Genomic DNA, 18,247 nt, shown 5'->3' with positions numbered 1-18,247 from the left:
TATGAAATTCTTGGACAAATGGATGTATCTGGAGGATATCATCCTTAGTGAGGTAACCCAATCACAAAAGAAGTCATTAGATATGTACTCACTGATAAGTGTATATTAGCCCAGAAACATAGATCACTCAAGATACAATTTGCAAAACACAAGAAAATCAAGAAGAGGGAAGACCAATGGGTAGATACTTCATCCCTCCTTAGAATATGGAACAAAAGACACATGAAAGGAGTTACAGAGACAAACGTTGGAGCTAAGATGAAAGGATGGACTATCCAGAAACTACCCCACCCGGGGATCCATCCCATAATCAGTCACCAAACCCAGACACTATTGCCTATGCCAGAAAGATTTTGCTGAAGGGACCTTGATATATAGCTGTCCCTTGTGAGGCTATGCCAGTGCCTGGCAAACACAGAAATGGATGCTCACAGTCATCTACAAGATGGAACACAGGGCCCCCAATGGAGAAGCTAGAGAAAGCACCCAAGGAGCTGAAGGAGTCTGCAACCCTATAGGTGGAACAACAATATGAACTAACCAGTACCCTCAGAGTTCATATCTCTAGCTGCATATGTAGCAGAAGATGGCGTAGTCGGCCATCTTTGGGAAGAGAGGACCCTTGGTATTGCAAACTTTATATGCCTCAGTACGGGGGAACGCCTCAGCCAAGAAGTGGGAGTGGGTGGGTAGGGGAGCAGGGCGGAGGGAGGGTATAGGGAAATTTCGGGATAGCATTTGAAATATATATAAAGAAAATATCTAATAAAAAAATAAATTAAAAAAAGTTACTCAAAAGGTAGGAACGATGAACAGAGAGAATTATTTATCTTAGTAGATATTTATATACAGCATTAAAAATAAAAACTATCAGAAAAAAAATCCCAGGAAGGAACTAGGAGGAGTGGAAGTAACACAGTGAAATCCTCCTGGATCCTTTACTGGGGCAGATTATTTCTTAGTTGTAGAGAGTTTTGAGTTCTTTCCCATACCTCCACCTTCTTGAAAACTCTTTCTCTTTTCTTCTGGTTATCTGGGAACTCCAAATCACTTCTGAGTCAACGCTTACTGGATGCACTCAATTCTTGTTTCTTTATTCCTTTGTTCCCCCCTCTTTCCTCCCTCCCTCCCTCCCTCCCTCCCTCATTCCCTTCTTCTTTCCTTCTCTCTTTCTTTCCTTCTTTCCTTCCTTCTTTTCACTGAGCAGCATGCAGTTTGGCACCAGTTTAAACCGAACCTCTCCCACCTGTTAGAGTTTGCATTTTGAACACGCCTTAAAGACACATGTGATAAAGGCTTGCTCCTCAGCCCGTGACGTCGTAAGTAGCGGAACCTCCTGAAGGAGCCCGGTGGTGAGAAAACATTGGGGTGCATGCCCTACAGGGATTCTAGGGCTCCAGCTCTCCTTTCTTTTTGTATCTTATGCATAGTCTTTCATCCTGTTCCTGGATACCTGAGATGATCAGTTTTGTCCCACTCTGTATTCCCTGCCACGACTTACTGCCCCCTGACACCCCAACACCTCAGCGCCAAACCAGCGTGGACCACATGTCTGAGGTTATGAATATGATAAACCTTCCTTCCTCAAAATGGGATTGTTGTGGGTGTCTCCTCACATCGACACACAGCTAAGACACATCCCAATCTCTGTGAGTAGCATTGAGACTATAGGACGGTGGACAGCATAGAGGCTTAAATATCAATGGCCCCGAAAGAATTGAACTGGGGAGGTTAGAGTAATATTTCAGGAGGAGGAGGAATTTAACTGTAACCCATTCCCTGGCCTGTGCAGTCACCGCTCTGCTAGTTCTTGTATTTATTGCTATACACAGATTGAATCCAGGACCTTGTGCACACCAGGCATTTATTCTGTCCTTGATGTACACATTCAGCCCCGCCCCCAGCTTTACTTCTAATTAATATACTACTCAATTAGAATGTAAGCTTGATGAGGGTTTTTTTTTTTTTTTCAGATGAACAGTGAGAAGCTTCACCATTGCTCATTGAATGAAATGAATTAGAGTATGGAAAGATACAGTTGTGTTATAATTGTGCTATATTTAAAGTCTATATATCTGTACTCCTGAATGGCATGGGGTGCCTGTGCAGGCAATCAAATCATTCAATAAATTTAACAGTGCCTAGCGGTAAGTTTATGTTTCTTCAGGTGGTATGACCAGGCGGTACTCTGATGTGAGAGGTGTTTCACCTTCTTTTCACACGAATTCTATTTTTAAATGGATGTAAATGCTCCTCACCTTGGCAGAGTTGATTGCAGCTCCATATCCAGTGGCAAACCCACAGCCAATTATGCACACTTTCTCCAGGGGAGCACCTTCGTCAACCTTGGCAACTGAGATTTCCCTTAGGACTGTGTATTCAGACAAGGTGCCCAGAGTAGCATATTGCCGCACTAACTTCCCATTGCAGGTAATTCTGCTGGTGCCTTCAGATGTCAGATGTGTTTCTGCCAGTCTTCGATAGATGAAAGGAAACAAATTGCACTTTTTATTAAAAAACTTAAATCTCTTCAATTGGAACTGAATTAGACTTTAAAAAAATAGTAATAAAGAGCTACCTAATTTCTGTACAAATGTTGTTCTTGGAATTCAGGCAAGTATCACATTCTCCACACTGTGGAATACATAATATGATAACTTTATCACCTAGAAAAGCAAAGTAGTCGATTAGGATGAAATAGCAGAAGAGTCTTGTCTCTTAGGATGTCAACAGCAAAGCACCAAGAACATGTGATGATGGAGAGTTAGTTCCACATTTAACTGTGCCTAATCACAAGTAGATATATTTAGTGTCTCCATGGGGCTGTGGCTGAATCTCTGTGAGCTGGCCCCAGATCTGCCCACTTTGTAAGGCATGTTTGGAATAGCATGGCAAGCAGTTTCGTCATGTGCCTTGAAAAACTGCATCTGCTGCTCTCTGCCCTGACTTCCATTGTGGGACCAGAGTTAAAGTAGTATGGATGCCCTGCTCACAGAATAAGTGCCAGGATCGGGGCCTGATTGCCTACAGGTGTGCTCTGTGCTGTCCCTCTGCCAGTGTGGAAAGAAAGGGAAAGAAAGCAAGTCGTCGTATTCTTCTTCTTCTCCTTCTCCTTCTCCTTCTCCTTCTCCTTCTCCTTCTCCTTCTCCTTCTCCTTCTCCTTCTCCTTCTCCTTCTCCTTCTCCTTCTCCTTNCCTTCTCCTTCTCCTTCTCCTTCTCCTTCTCCTTCTCCTTCTCCTTCTCCTTCTCCTTCTCCTTCTCCTTCTCCTTCTCCTTCTCCTTCTCCTTCTTCTTCTTCTTCTCCTTCTTCTTCTTCTTCTTCTTCTTCTTCTTCTTCTTCTTCTTCTTCTATACTTGTTGTATTTCTGTGTCCAAATCAGGAGGGGAGATCAGAGTGTCTGCTTGGGGTGAGTTCGTTGACTGCCTGTTGCTTGTTTTTGCCAAGCAGCGAAATCTGTTATAAATTGTAATTTAAAAGCTGTGTTATAGTTTAGGCTCTTCTGTTTTAGTTCTAGGAAGTCAAAGACCTCTACAATGAAAGCTCCAAAACTGAGAAGAAAGAAATTGAGGACATTAGAAAAAGGAAAAGGCTCTCATGCTTTGGGTTGGCAGATTGATCATTGTGAAAATGACCATCATATAAAAGAAACTTACAGGTTCAGTGTAATCCCTATGAAACTTCCCATGACATCCTTCACGAAAATAGACCCCTGCACCCCCCCTTGCAATCCTAAAATTCATATCGAAGACCCAGGATCACCTACACACTCTTGAACAAAAAGAACAACACTGCATTGCATATCACATCATATTTAAATTTATGTGACAGCACTGTAATGATGACATAAAATCAGACATGTTCTTGGCCATGTGGATTAGAATGGAAGACCCAACCTTAGGTGCATATAATTATAGCCATCTGAGAGTTGGCAAAAATCCATACTGGAGGGAAGGCGATTGATTTCAAATGTAGTGATGGGAAAACTGGGCGACCATATATGAGGAATGAAATTAGACCCATGTCTATTAGTCTTCCTCCTCCTCCTCCTCAAAAGAAGAAAAAGGAGAAGGGGAGGAGGAGGTGGAGGAAGAGGAGGAGGAGGAAGAGGAGGAGGAGGAGGAGGAAGAAGAGGAAGAAGAGGAAGAAGAGGAAGAAGAGGAAGAAGAGAAACTCCAAATGGGTCAAAGACTTTAGTGTGAGCCCTAATGCTGCTAGAAGACAACAGGAGAGCTGTGGAAGATAGCGGTGTAGGAACAGGATAGCTTTCTGAACAGGACTGCATTCACTCAGCAACTAAGATCAATAACTGACAAGAGGGGCCTAATAAAACCAAAGGCCACAAAGAGGACAATCAATTGAGTGAAGAGAAAGCCCAGTGTGGGAGAGAGATTGCAGCTGTATGATAGAGGATTAATATCGAGAGTGGTCAAAGATCTCAAAGAACAAAGAATCAAGAAAACAACCCACTTTAAAAAAAATGGGCTAATGACCTGAATAGTCAAAAGAAGAAGTGAAAAAAAAAAGGCCATAAAAAGTTGTTCATCAACCTTAGAAATGAGGGAAATGCAAGTTAAAACAACTTTGGGATTTCACCTTGCCCCAGTCATTATGGCTTAGGATCAAGAAACCAACTGCCAACAGATGCTGGTGAGACATGGGGAAAGGGAGGCCCCAGTTCCTGCTGGCGGCAAGGCAGACTGGAATCCACTCTGCATTCGCAGCCACCTTGGAAATCAGCATGGGGAATTCTCAAAAAGCTCCTGGTTTATCTACTGTATTATCCAGCTAAACTGTTCTTTAGCATAAGCTCAAAGGACAATATTTGACTCCACATGTACTTGCCTACCATATGCATTGGACTTATAGAAAATAGAGAGAGAGGATAGAAGCTGCCTCGATGGTCTTCAGCTGACTAAAGTATAATGAAATGCAATTCATTCACACAACAGTATCATTTCCAGCTGCAAAGAACATGAATTTGTGAAACTTACAGATAAATGGATGGAGCTGGATAATATACTCAGCTTTGAATGGAACCCAGAAAAACAAACGCCAGATGTTCTCTTCTGTCTGTGGACCCTAGTTCTGAATCCATGAATTTGAGTCTAAAACCTGAAGTAACCCCAAGAGCCAGGAAATCAAAAGGAACCATGGAGAGGCAGAGAGAAGTTGTTCCAAAGAGAAGGCCACAGGACAAAGATGTTATGGAGGAGGGAATGGAGGAAACGAGGTAAGGACCAAACTGTGAGGGGGCAAACAGGGGACACAGAGGGAGAAAGAGTGAGGAAGGATAAAACAAGACTAGAAATATTTAAGATTATTTAATATGCCTACCTAACAATAACCATATAATATGTACACACACACACACACACACACACACATATATGGCTACACACATATATACACAGATCTACACACATCTATACATATATATATATGTGTGTGTATTTATACTTATATACATACTATACACACATTTTCACATATATATCTAAACACACATACTCATATACACATACACATGCACACATTCTGTTTAAATTGAATTGCCACACCTAAGGTGACAGCACTTCTTTCAGGAGTCATAGGCTATCTGAACTCCCAGTGTCAGCAAAGGGATACCTCCCTTCAAGTTGTTGGTCAAGGGGATCCAAGAGACCCAATCTATCAATATAGGCCATTGGCCTTGCTTTAGTTAAGCAATTGTTCAGCAGTGCATTCCAGTTTACCCATTTTCTGTAGCTTTTCTCTTCACATGAACCTTTATTAGGTATAGATTCAGTGCATTCTACTTCAAAATATAAATCTGAAGAATAAACCTCACTACAATTGTGGTGTAATTTAGAAACAATTACAACTCCTCGCAGAAGTGGGCAGTGTTCCATCTTTCATTTTGGTTCCTTCATCATGACACATTTAAGGGATGGCCTTAAGTCGGTTTTCCACTGTGGGTTCCAAGCCTTGCTGTTTCTCAGTGCTGGGCGTTGCTTCTTACCTGTTCTTACCGTGCTTACGTCTTCCCCAACACTCTCAACTATCCCAACGCCTTCATGGCCCATAATGATGGGGCAAAACTGAGAAAAGTATTCTCTGTCCACATTTTTTATATCGGTACCACAGATTCCTGTGGCCACAATCTGTGTGGAGAGCACAGATGACAGAGGTTAGTCTGTTGTGAAGGCTTCAGACCTGCTGCTCTCACCATCGGCAACTGTAATAGTTATTTGTGTAAAGGAACACAGTGTTCTTCCTTAACTCCCTATTTTAGCTAAAGTTTTAGTTTATTTATCAAAGACACTTAGAGTTTTGTTAATAGTCCCAGTTCATTGTAAGTCCTAACTGTGTTGTGCTTGTGACATGACAGTATTGGACAGACATTGAAATCTCATGGTTCTAGAAATGCACCAAGAAGTCTGGTCTGTGTTTATTCTTGGCTGATTCAGTGGCCCCCAGCTGGCTTTGTCCTGTTACCTACAGAAGGCAGGTTTTCTACCTTCATCTATCATAATCACCTGAATAATTATGGCTACCAGCATCACCCCCATTCAGCTTCTCCACTGCTTATCATAATCTACCCTGCTGTGTATTTTGGATCAGATGCACAGGTGAGAGAGTCAGACTGTAGCTTGTCACATAATGGCTGGGTGTCTTTGAGTCTAAAACTGCTTGTAAGAATTGTGACATTGTTGGGGTGTAGTCTTTGGGATGGCTAAATGCCATTCCCCTCACTCAGTAGAGAACAGATACCACAGAAGGTACAGAAAAAGAGGGTATGGATTGTATAGGTAAGGGGACTTAGAAATAGCTATCTCTCTATAGTCCACCAGTAAACAATACATACTCCCCACCACGGTAATGAAAATAACCTAATGACCTTGAGCCACAAGTCAGATGAACTGAATTCTGGCTTGCTGGGAGCCAGTTAGAATCATCTGGGGATAGATGCCACACCCAGCCAATCAACTCATAATTTGAGATGAGATGCAGTTAGCATTTTTCAAGCTCCCTAGTAATTTCAAGCATTTAACTAAACTTAAAAAACAAAACAAAACATCAAACTAGTTTTCTTATTCTACTTAGTATAAAAATGTATTAATTCTCCCTAACATTTTCTAGGCAAAAGAATATGCTGTTTTAATTTTGAATAGGGAATTCTGGAAAGGATATACAGCGAATGGCTTTTGTTTTGATGTGGAAATGTTGAATTTGTTTTTACCTTTATTCGAACTTCCTTTGCTTTTGGTGGGGCCACTTCTATCTCCTCAATGGCAAGTGGGGTCCCAGGCTTCCAGAGCACAGCAGCTTTGCATCTGATCACCTGGGATAGCAGATGAAGAGGGAGAGGGATGCTGAATAAGGTGAGGAAGACTTATATTCATCATTACTAGAATGTACTTAATTCATCTATACTCAGTATTAAAAAAAATGAAAAAGTCTCAATATATGCTGAAGGTAGTGGTTTCCACCCCACTATAGTTTTTTTTTTTGTTGTTGTTGTTATGCTTTCAGTTTCTATATTCAAGCCACATCGTCACTTATATTTATAGGAAAGCACACATATAAAAGGATGGATAGCTTTCTATCTCTTCTGAAACAGTCTTGCTGTGTAGGTCATTTTGCCCTTGAATTTGTGATCCTCCTGCCTCCACATCCCTGGGCTGCCATTATAGGCACATGCTGCCAGTCCTGGCTGGAAGCCATGTATTCATTCATTTACGAATGAAATAGACCACTAGTTACTCCACAGTTGTTATATCATGCCATGCGCCAGCTTCATTGGGCAAGAGGGTCCTGAGGAAGGGTGTTTGGGAACTCAGTGATGGATGCAAGCTGACAGTACTGTGACCTCCCAGGCAGATCAAAGCCCAGACTTTTATTTGCATAAACTACTTCCTCGGAAATTATGTGTCAGTTTAATTATTTACCCCAGCTTCCCTTCTGATCATTCCATGAACCAGAATTTTATGACCTTGACCCATGACCCTTAAAGATACAGAGCACATTTGAGGCAAATGAACCAGACAGCATTTTTTTTTTCTTTTAACATTGCAAGTCCTATTCGGTTTGCTAGACATAGCACTTGTGGTTGCCAAGGTTAGACATAGAGGCTATTTTTTATGTGTGAAAATATGTGAGAAAAGTAGCTTTAAGTATAATACTTTTTAAAATTTTTAGCTTTAAGTATAATACTTTTTCTAATTTTTTTGTTTGTGCTAATGCAAACAGCATTGAAGCTTATTTTTATAATCTTTAGCTACCTTAACATATTCTTTTAATCTTTGCATTTTTTTCTTCTTTATCTCAGCAACGCCAAGGCTTATTATTGGAAAGTATTAAGTGATCCCAGAAAGCAGGGGCATCATTAAGCCTTCATCTTTTGTTCCTGATACCAGGTTTTTACCCCTATTGACCAAATCCTGTCTCCTTCCTTACTATCTTTCTGACTAAGCTGACTCATTAGTGCAGCTGCCTCTGTTCTCTCAGGTCAGTGAAGCCCCTTATACAGTTCATATTGGATCCTTATATTTTGCATAGTTGAGGAATCCTGAGGAACAGTATAATCCTATGCTAATTTATATATTCTTGAACTCATATTTTCAGAGTTCTTTTCCATAGCCTTAAGGGCTGTCCTGAAGGTCACAGACACTATTGCTGCAGAACATGAGACACGTAATCACTTTCCAGAATCGTGCTGTCTCTGATGATCAAGGAGTCGCTATTGTTGGTAGGGAGAACATTCCCCAAAGGAGGAACATGAAGTAAAATATGATTATTATTATGCAAACAAGCCTTGTGCTTATAGCGACCATCAGCACTGAGGAGACCCATGTCCTGCTGGCTCTGCCACAGGTGCAGGAACCATGTCACACTGTCCCTTCTGCAGCCATGCTGGACCCGGTAATATTACAGTGTAGGGTCATTTGTGATCCGAGGTATGAGGGATCTTGGAGTGAAGCAGTGAGCTGTGGAGTGAAGAGCATCAGATGGAGGTGAACACAGATGCTCCTCATTGCAGAATGGTGTTGGAGAGGTAACAGATAGCAAAGTATGCCTTATGGGTTCTGATATCAGCCCATCATCGCCATCTTATAAACTGCCTTCTATTTTTATGCATTTAGTCACTACTTTTATGTAGACGACTTGCACAAACTTGCACTGTATGTATGGGACAGATTTCTCCCAAAGATTTAGACAAGTATTTATATGCTGTTTGAATGTCTTCCATGTACTGCAAAGTCAATATGTTAATATACAAACAAACCATTTTTTTTCTCATCTGTACTTTTAGAGAACACAGTACACAATTTGCTAACCCCTCATAACCTGACCTTTCCTCTACCACATTCAAAGCAGTATTAACTATTATGCTGAAGCCATGATAAGTACCACCTATAGGCTTAGATTTTTCAAAACTTACTTTATTAAGGGTTCTCAAACACTTTGACACCTTGCCCCTTCTAGCTCACAGTCCAAGGGTAGGGGAGAAAAGATGGTAAATAGGACAGGGGATATGCTTTAGTAGTTCTTTGGGGTGATTTTAATCTCCGTTTGTGCCACCAAACACAAATCAGCAATGATGGCACAGTCCAGCAGAAACTGCTAAGCCTCTGCCAAATAGGCATGAGTTCAGCAGAGTGAACAGGACCAGTTGTAACATCAGGAATTCTCTTCTGTGCCTCTCTCAACAAAGTGAAGATCAGCGAAGATGCCAATGAAGAGTTGCACAGCTAGTTATGTAAGCACCCTGTCACTGTCTATTGAGTCCTACTTATACTCTCTCCAGATATCGCATGTCCTCCCATGGGTCTTGCCTCATCAAAACACCATGTGAGTAAGCATCACATGACACAACCAGAAACTTCCACTTCATAGAAGAATGCAAGTAGATCTATATTCATCAACCTACACAAAACTCAAGTCCAAGTGGATCAAAGACCTCAATGTGAAACCACTTATAATAAATTAAATAGAAGAGAAAGTAGGGGAATAGCCTTGAACACACTGAGATAGCACAGGAGACAACTTCCTGAACAGGACACCAACAGCTCAGGCACTAAGTTCAACAATATAAAGAACTCAAGAAATTAGACACCAACAAACCAAATAACCCATTTAAAAATGGAATACAGAGCTAAACAGAGAATTCTCAACAGAGGAATCTCTAATCACTGAAAACACTTAAAGAAATGTTCAATATTCTTAGTCATCAGACTAATCAAAATGACTCTAAGATTCCACTTTATACCCTTCAGGATGGTTAACCTAAATTCAATGGATACCACATGCTGGCAAGGATATGGAGCAATGGGAAAACTCCTCCACTACTGGTAGGAGTGCAAACTTGTAAAACCACTCTGGAAATCAATTTTGCAGTTTCTCAGAAAATTGGGAATAGCCCTACCTCAAAGACCCAGCTATACCACTCCTGGGCATATACCCAAGAGATGCTACACCATACCAAGGACACTTGCTCAACTATGTTTATAGCAGTTTTATTGGTAGTAGCTAGAAACTGGAAACAATCCAGATGCCCTTCAACCAAAAAATAGATTTTTAAAAAAGCGTGGTTTACACATTAGAAAACTACACAGCTGCTAAAAACAAGGACATCATGAAATTTCAAGGCAAATAGATCGAACTAGAAAAATATCATCCTGAGTGAGGTAACCTAGACCCAGAAGGACATGCATGGTGTGTACTCACATGTAAGTAGATATTAACCATAAAGTACAGGATACCCATGCTACAATCCACGGACTCAAAGAAGCTAAATAAGTAGGAAGGCCCAAGGTAGGATACTTGAACCTCATTCAGAAGGAGAAATAAAAGAGTCATTGGAGGTGGGTGGAGGGGATGAGGAGGGGAATGAGGTATGTGGGGGGAATTAGGAGTAGGGAGAGAGCTGTGGAGAGAGGGCAGGACAAGTGAATGGAAATTGGTGAAGAGGGCAAGGTTATCTCTAAGATGCACCAGAGACCTGGGATTGGGGAGGCTCCAGGGAGTCTATGAGGGTGACTCCAGCTGAAACTCCTATCAGTGGGAAATGGCCACCTCCTGTAGCCAGGCTGAACTCCCAGTCTAGGGATAAGGACGCCAACCCATCCACAAAACCTTTGACCTGAAATGTGTCTTGCCTATAAGAAGTGTGGGGACAAAGATGGAGCAGAGACTGAGGGAAGGCCAACCAATGGCTGGCCCAACTTGAGAGCCCATGGGCAAGAATCAATCCCTATTATGCTTGCAGACAGGAGCCTAACATAACTGTCCTCTGAGAGGTTCTATCCAGTAGCTGATGAGAGAAGATGCAGAGACTCACAGCTGAACATTAGATGGAGCTGGGGAACCTTATGGAAGAGTTGGGGGAAGGATTGAGGGACCTGGAGTGGATAGGGACTCCACAAGAAGACCAACAAAATCAACTAGCCTGGACCTTTGTGGGCTCCCAGAGACTGAACCATCAACTGAAGAGCATACATGGGCTGGACCTAGGCCCCATGCACATATGTAGCAGATGTGCAGCTTAGTCTTCATACAGGTCCCCTAACAAATGGAGTAGGGGGCTTACCTGGACTCTGTTGCCTGCCTGTGGATCCTGTTCCCCTAAGTGGGCCGTCTTGTCTGACCTCAGTGGGACTTCATGTGCCTAGTCCTGCAGTGGCTTGAGATGTCAGGGTGAGCTGGTTACCGGGGCGGACCTCCCCCTTCTCAGAAGGAAGGGAAGGGGGCATATGTGAGGGGCGTGCCAGGAGGAAAGGGGCTGCAATCAGGATATAAAGTAAATAAATGAATTAATGGGTAAAAGGGCTGGAATTGAAGCTTTCTGTCAAATAATTATTAAAATTATTCAAGTCAGTTATTCACTAGTTTCTTTGAAATCCCAGTAAATGTGTACTTTCTTGTTGCTTGTAGGACGTTCCTATGAACCTCTATGGTAGGTTTACTCAGGGGGGGGGGAGCACTGACCCATGCCCTCTGCACAGATGTAACAGTTGTGTAGCTTGGGCTGTCTCTGACTCTGTTGCCTGCCTTTGGGACCCCTTCCCCCTAGTGGGCTGACTAGTTTAGCCTCAATAGGAGAAGATGCACCTAGTCTTACTGCAACTCGATATGCCAAGGCTGGTTGCCAACCAGGAGAGGCTTCCACTTTTCTGAAGAGAAAGGAAGAAGGACTGGAAAGGGGGGGGGGAGTGGAAGGGGAGGAGGGAGGGGAAACTGCAGTTGGGGTGTACAGTACCGTAGGGATTTGGGGGTGCAGACCACTCCACTGTTCTGAGCTAAAGATAGGGCTGATGCAGAAGGGGCAGCAGTCAGTTCGCCACAGAGAGGGGTGAATCTAAGAGGCCAAGATAATGCTTAGGCGATGGCAAAGATTCAGAACTGAACAGCCATTCTGGTGGTAGCAGGTATTTTAGGAGCATGCCGTGCAACTGATTACAACAAGCGAGACTGTTAGTAGTACTGTAATTCTACTGAGAATGTAGAGAAATAGTTGGGGCAGCTTTGCCCTTAGTAGAGAAAGAGAGCAGGTAAGAACGCCATCTAAAGAATCCTCGGCAGGCTTTGCTGGGTTTCAACAAGACGGCTGACTTTGCTGTCCGATTGTTCACCATAAGATGCAGAGCGTGGAGAAGTCACTTGTCTGGCTCAAGAGTTCAAGGAGCCTTTCACCAGCCAATTTACGTTCAGAAGCCAGTCACTGAGTTTCTATTACTGTGTCCTCGAGAGGAAGAGACAGTCAGGGAGGAAGAGTTTTCCGCATGATGCTAACACAAGTCCTATTTAGTATTGTGAAACTTAGTTGTGTGGCTGCCTGGATACTGTACCAGAACCTTCATACTAGAGCCCGGTGGAAGGATACATTTTCTTATTTAAATCTTGACTGATGTAACTCACGTTAGCTGGATCAAAGTATAAGTCACTGTGCCATCATGTTTGTCACATCAGACTCCTGCACAGGGAGTAGATGCTTGGAAATGTACGAGAAGTCAGTTTAGATAACTGTCCCATGGTCAGTGCATTTCCAGCAATAGATGCCTGAGCCCATGGACCAGGTGTGATGCCCAGCAGAGGTGGCCAGGATGGGTCAAACCCAAGAGAAACCCAGATACTAGCTGTTAACATCACAATCAGACAGCACCAGCTAATTGGTAATCTAAAAGAGAAGTGTGTTTTTAATAGGATGTTTTAATGTTTCAAACCTGAGTTTGACAGCATAGCCTTTGGTAGTCTACTTTTACCAGCAAACATGAAAGGTTTGGGTACAGAAAGACACACAAAAGCTGTCAGAAGTACACATTCTAAAGAGAGTGTGCTGTGCTTGGTAAACACAAATTTTAAAGATTTGGCCTCAATATTTAAGAATATAGGACTGTTTTCACTTCCCCTGCAGAGAGAGACATCACAGCAGTGAAGTGAGTGAAGGTCTCGTCCTGTACCTGGGCACTGTATATGTTTGTCAGGAAGAGAGCCATTCGTGAGAATTTTGTCCAAATAATCTATCCTATGGCTATGTACAATGTCTGAGGACAATAGTTCATTGAGCTGCTAAAGAACACTGATTATTTTAATTCTCACTATATTTTTTTCCTGCTGGGTGTTTAAGACCATGTAGGTGGTTAAAATTAATCTTTTTGTTTCCTCCCAAGGACGGTTGAAGACCTGGTTATCAGGTGTGACATGGGAGAAGATCCTGGCTCATCTAGTCTTTCGTTTGCCCTTTAATCTATCTACGTGAGGAGAAGCCAAAGGTCTTGCTTGGCCATTGCAATTTTTCCTCTGTGTTGACCAATGTCCTGGCAGACTGGATGCTGGGTAGAGCCCACTCAGTGGCAGAAACAAAGCCTCCTTAACAAGAGAACAGACGAATCCCCATAGTTACAGGACGTCTTGAAGATGTTGCATAGTTCTCTGGGACTTAGGTGATCATGTAGGACAAGAGGGAAGATATCCTCTGTTTTAATTTCTCTGGCCATATCACTGTAGGTTTCCAAGTGTGGTTATTGAACTCTTAGAAGATCAATTGTACCAATTTATTATTTTTCATCAATTTGTAATGTTATGGTAAAGTTTAACCAGAAGTTAAAGTGTGTCTGTTGGATCAACAGATATTTCTGTCACCCTGGAACTTTTAGAAAAGAAAGTTCAACTCTATAGCCACTAAATTGAATTCAATGAAGGTCTCCAGATGGTAAAAAAAAAAAAAAATCTGGGAAGGAAGACTTATACAATCGGTAAAATATAAATTAAATAAAATTGTTCTTTTTGTAAAAGAATTGAGGAAAAGTGCATGCAAAGAAACTAAACACCTAAGATTTTATAATTAATTCCTACATTGTGCTTTCAGTCAAAAATTACATTTTTAATTTTAAATATAAGTAAAATTGAAAGAAAGTTGAAAGGACGTCTACAGTCCCTTGTCCTTATCTCTACCTAACTACTGTGGGAAGTTTCTTTGACCATTTGAGAACTTGCTTCTCAAATGTTCTTAGGCAGTTTTTAATTATGGCTTAAATGGGTGCTTTTATATGACAAATGCTGTGTATATTCGTTACTAGAGACTTTGAAATGGAAGATCCACCTCAATAAGTTTCTCACTTTCTCCTCACACTGAAAGCCCTGGTGAGTCCTCACACGGAGTAACGTACACAGCATTCACAATCTCCTTTTCCCCTCCGTCCACATGCCCTAAACTCATTCTCTGCATGGATGGTTAGAGCGTAGGTAACTCACTTTCTCCAGCCTCCCTCTCCCCCACCCACTTTAAATCATGTAGGATGCCCTGGACACTTTGGCAAATCAGAGTTGTTTTTCCTTAGAGCAGATTCTAGCTTAGGGACCGCTCCTACCCCTTCAGTTGACTTCAGTCGCTGTGCCTCTAGTGTAACCCGGAAGGAAGCATCTTCAGCAAATGTGCAAAGACACAGCAGAAGCAGCAGCCGGATGCTGATAGAGGTTATTTACTTACTTTTCCCTGGGTGCCCATTTTCCTTGGGGAGCTTGCTTTGGAAGTGTCTTTCTGACTCTGGCCTCTCACCTCTAGCCAGCGTCCTGTGCTAGAGACTCTGGATAAATAGCATTGCTGCTGGCTGCTTGTCCAATCACAGCTCTGCCTGTCCTGTGCTGTGACATTTGTACTGTCACAATTCATCTACAAACCCATCACTCCCAGCTGCCACCAAGAGGTTTTAAAAAAAATAGTTTCTAAAAGAAACTTTTATTATAATATATCAACTGGACAAAGTGCATTAATTGTGTAAGGCTGAGTTACAAATTACTAAGCAAAGGTCATCTCAGTTGTTCTGGAACACCCCCTGCCCCCATTCTGGTTTTACACCCTGATAATAATTTCCTTGCACATTTGTGGTTTTGCTACATATTTGTGCTTTTCCAATGAATAGTTTAATTTTGTTTATTAATTAGTTTGTGTGAATAGACTCAAGAGTGTATACCTCTCCCTGTATCCTCCACTTAGTTCTGTTTGTTGATTGTTCACAGTGCCTTTAGTTGTAGTTTATTTTCTTACCATTGAACACTCTACTGTATGAACCCGCCATAATTCATGCATCCCCCTTCTTATCTGTTTTTTTCCCCTAATAATGGCGAGTCAGTGACTACATAAAAATTCTCTTCACTCGCCCCGCTGCACAGAGCTCCAGTTTGCTTAGGGGTCACTCAGGACGGACAGAGACCACACATGCCAACAAGGCAACGCCGACTGTTGGGACACTGAAACACGTTTGTTCAGGATGCTAAAGAGTGACTGGCTCTGAAGCTGCCGGAGTCGCTTTCCACCATGCTGCACTCAGGGAATCCTTTAGTCACTGCTGCGGAGCGACTCTCACTGTCTCTGGATGTGGCTGACAAACAGTCCCAGTGATTCTGGGTCTCACAGTGTCCTCCAAGGACAGGAGTCCTGCAGCCTTTGAGGGCCAGTGCCTAGTGCCTACCTGAGCTATGTGGGCTCTGACCACTGGTGCTATGGGCCAGAACTCTCCAGAGTCACACATGATGGCTATTTGAGAAAAGGAATGTCTACAAATAGTTAACAACTCACAAAGATTTTTTTATTTGTTATTTTATTTATTTCCATTTCAAATGTTGTCCCCTTTCAGGGTTTCCCCTCCGCAAATCCCCCATCGCATCTCCCCCCTTTGCCTCAATGTGAGGGTGCTTCCCCATCCACCCACTCACTCACCATCTAGCATCCCCTTACACTGGGCCATCAAGCGTCCACATGACCAAAGGCCTCTTCTCCCATTGATGCCAGACAAGGCCATCCTCTGCTACATATGCAGCTGGAGCCATGGCTCACTCCATGTGTACTCTTTGGTTGGTGGTTTAGTCCCTGGGAGCTCTGGGGGGTCTGGTTGGTTGATATTGTTGTTCTTCCTATGGGGTTGCAACCCCCTTCAGCTCCTTCAGTCCTTCCCCTAACTCTTCCATTGGGGTTCCCAGGCTTAGTCTGATGGTTGGTTGAACTCCCAAAATTTTTAGGATTATATTCTATTTTTAAGTTTACAACCTTAGATCAATGTAAAAAAATCAAGTATCCTCTCACAGAGACTGAACCACCAACCAAAGAGTGTGCATGGGACAGACATAGGCTCCCTACATATATGTAACAGATGTGTAGCTGGGTTTCATGTGGGAACCTTAACAAGTAGAGTAGGAACTATCCCTGACTCTGTTGACCTCCTTTAGATCCTTTTCCTTAACTGGGCTGGTATGTCTAGCCTCAACAGGAGAAGATGCACCTAGTCTTACTGCAGCTTGATATGCCTGAGCCAGCAGGCTGATATTCATGGGAGGTTTCTTTCTGGAGAGAAAGAGAGGGGAGGTGGGGGTAGGGGAGGTGGGAGGGAGGGCCTAGGAGGAGAGGAGAGAGGGGAAGTTTCAACTTGGGATGGATGTAAAGTAAATAAATAAATTAATAAAAAAAATCACTAGCTATACTTTCCAGACCATTGTATAAAATGAGCCATATACAGTCAATGTTTTATAATATTCTTCTAAAATATAATTTATTCGTCATTTAAAAATATCATGTATCCATCAACCTAGACAGTGTGTATAGGAGTTTGTTGTCTCTCAAGTTCCTTGGCTGTATCCTGCTTTAAAGTTCTGCCCCACAGCTGGCTGTTTCTCTCTGTGGTCTGGCTGTCCTCTTATGACTCTATCCTGGTTGACAGCTCCTGTGGCTACTATGGGAGTTCCTGGATGTGCAACTGTGGTGGTCACAGCAACTCATGTTTACAGAAACTTCTGCTTACAGTCACCAGACTTGAAGTTGATACTGTGGCGGTTTGTAAGGCGATGTCATTCTCTATGACCTTTGTTTCTCTGATGATCACTGAGGATAAGCACTTTGGGGTCTGGAGTCAGGTCACACAGCTTATAAATGAATTAATGAGACATCGTTAAGATCATCATTATATGACTTTCTTCTCTCATAGTACTCTTAATTTTTTTTTGCTTTACATCTTTAAAGTTGTTCATTACACTTATTTTGTGTGTGAATGTGTGTGTGCTTTAGCTGAAGTGGTCAGGCCTGTTGAAAATTGCCTTTACCTGCTGAGCCTCCTTGTGACCCTGGTTTACATATTTTACATTTTGATCATGTGAAAGTTCTGTATTCTGTGTTTTAAAGGTTTAGCCTATTTTTGCTGCCTTTCCCTTCCAGTGTGTTCCCTTCAGCTACGTCTGTCTTTCTTACCTTCTCATGCTATTATTCACTAGCTCGTCTTGACTTCAGTAGTTAATTACTGAATTAGGTTATTTACTCAACTTCTAAAGAATAATGCATGCTCTCTTTTCCACTTTCTTACTAGTCACCTTATAATTCGAAATTCACTGGGTTTCATTTTTATCTACTTAAAGTTTAAAAAAAAGTGTTATGTTGTGGTCCCTGCAAGTGCCATAGCGTCCAGTCAGCTGGCCAGGAACTAATCCAGGTGAGGTTAAGAATGCGTCTGGTCAGCATGGCTCTAGCCAGTGCAGAGTCAAAAATTTCTGTACTCCAGCCAAGTGGTTTATTTTTCTTACACATTTAAACCCAGTTTAACTTTAGAAAAAGTTTCCAGAAGACAATGATCACCACAAAGCTTTAGACTTGACTGTATCAAAACTCTCTTACAAAGTACATCTCTTTAGCCAAGCACCTGGGACCGTTACTATAAGAATAAGTTCTATTAAAGGATAAACAGCACTCAGGGTAAGGGTCTAGGGAGGAAGGATTTGTAATAA

The 18,247-nt window shown here is 42.2% G+C and overlaps 1 protein-coding gene across 1 annotated transcript in view; it reads right to left on the bottom strand.

Moving 5' to 3' along the window:
• Positions 1–15,176, bottom strand: part of LOC110290724 (alcohol dehydrogenase 6-like) — a 36,242-nt gene extending 21,066 nt beyond the window's left edge. The window contains exons 1-5 of the mRNA XM_021157381.2: positions 14,970–15,176; positions 7,221–7,322; positions 6,000–6,141; positions 2,579–2,666; positions 2,259–2,475 (exon numbers count right to left, since the gene is read on the bottom strand). Of these exons, the coding sequence (XP_021013040.1) occupies positions 2,259–2,475; positions 2,579–2,666; positions 6,000–6,141; positions 7,221–7,322; positions 14,970–15,152 (732 nt within the window). The 5' untranslated portion in view covers positions 15,153–15,176. The remainder of the gene's footprint in view (positions 1–2,258; positions 2,476–2,578; positions 2,667–5,999; positions 6,142–7,220; positions 7,323–14,969) is intronic.
• Positions 15,177–18,247: the final 3,071 nt, after the last annotated feature.

Source organism: Mus caroli, chromosome 3, assembly GCF_900094665.2.
Source record: "Mus caroli chromosome 3, CAROLI_EIJ_v1.1, whole genome shotgun sequence".
Classification (NCBI taxonomy): domain Eukaryota; kingdom Metazoa; phylum Chordata; class Mammalia; order Rodentia; family Muridae; genus Mus; species Mus caroli.
This window is presented reverse-complemented; position numbering and strand designations above follow the sequence as displayed.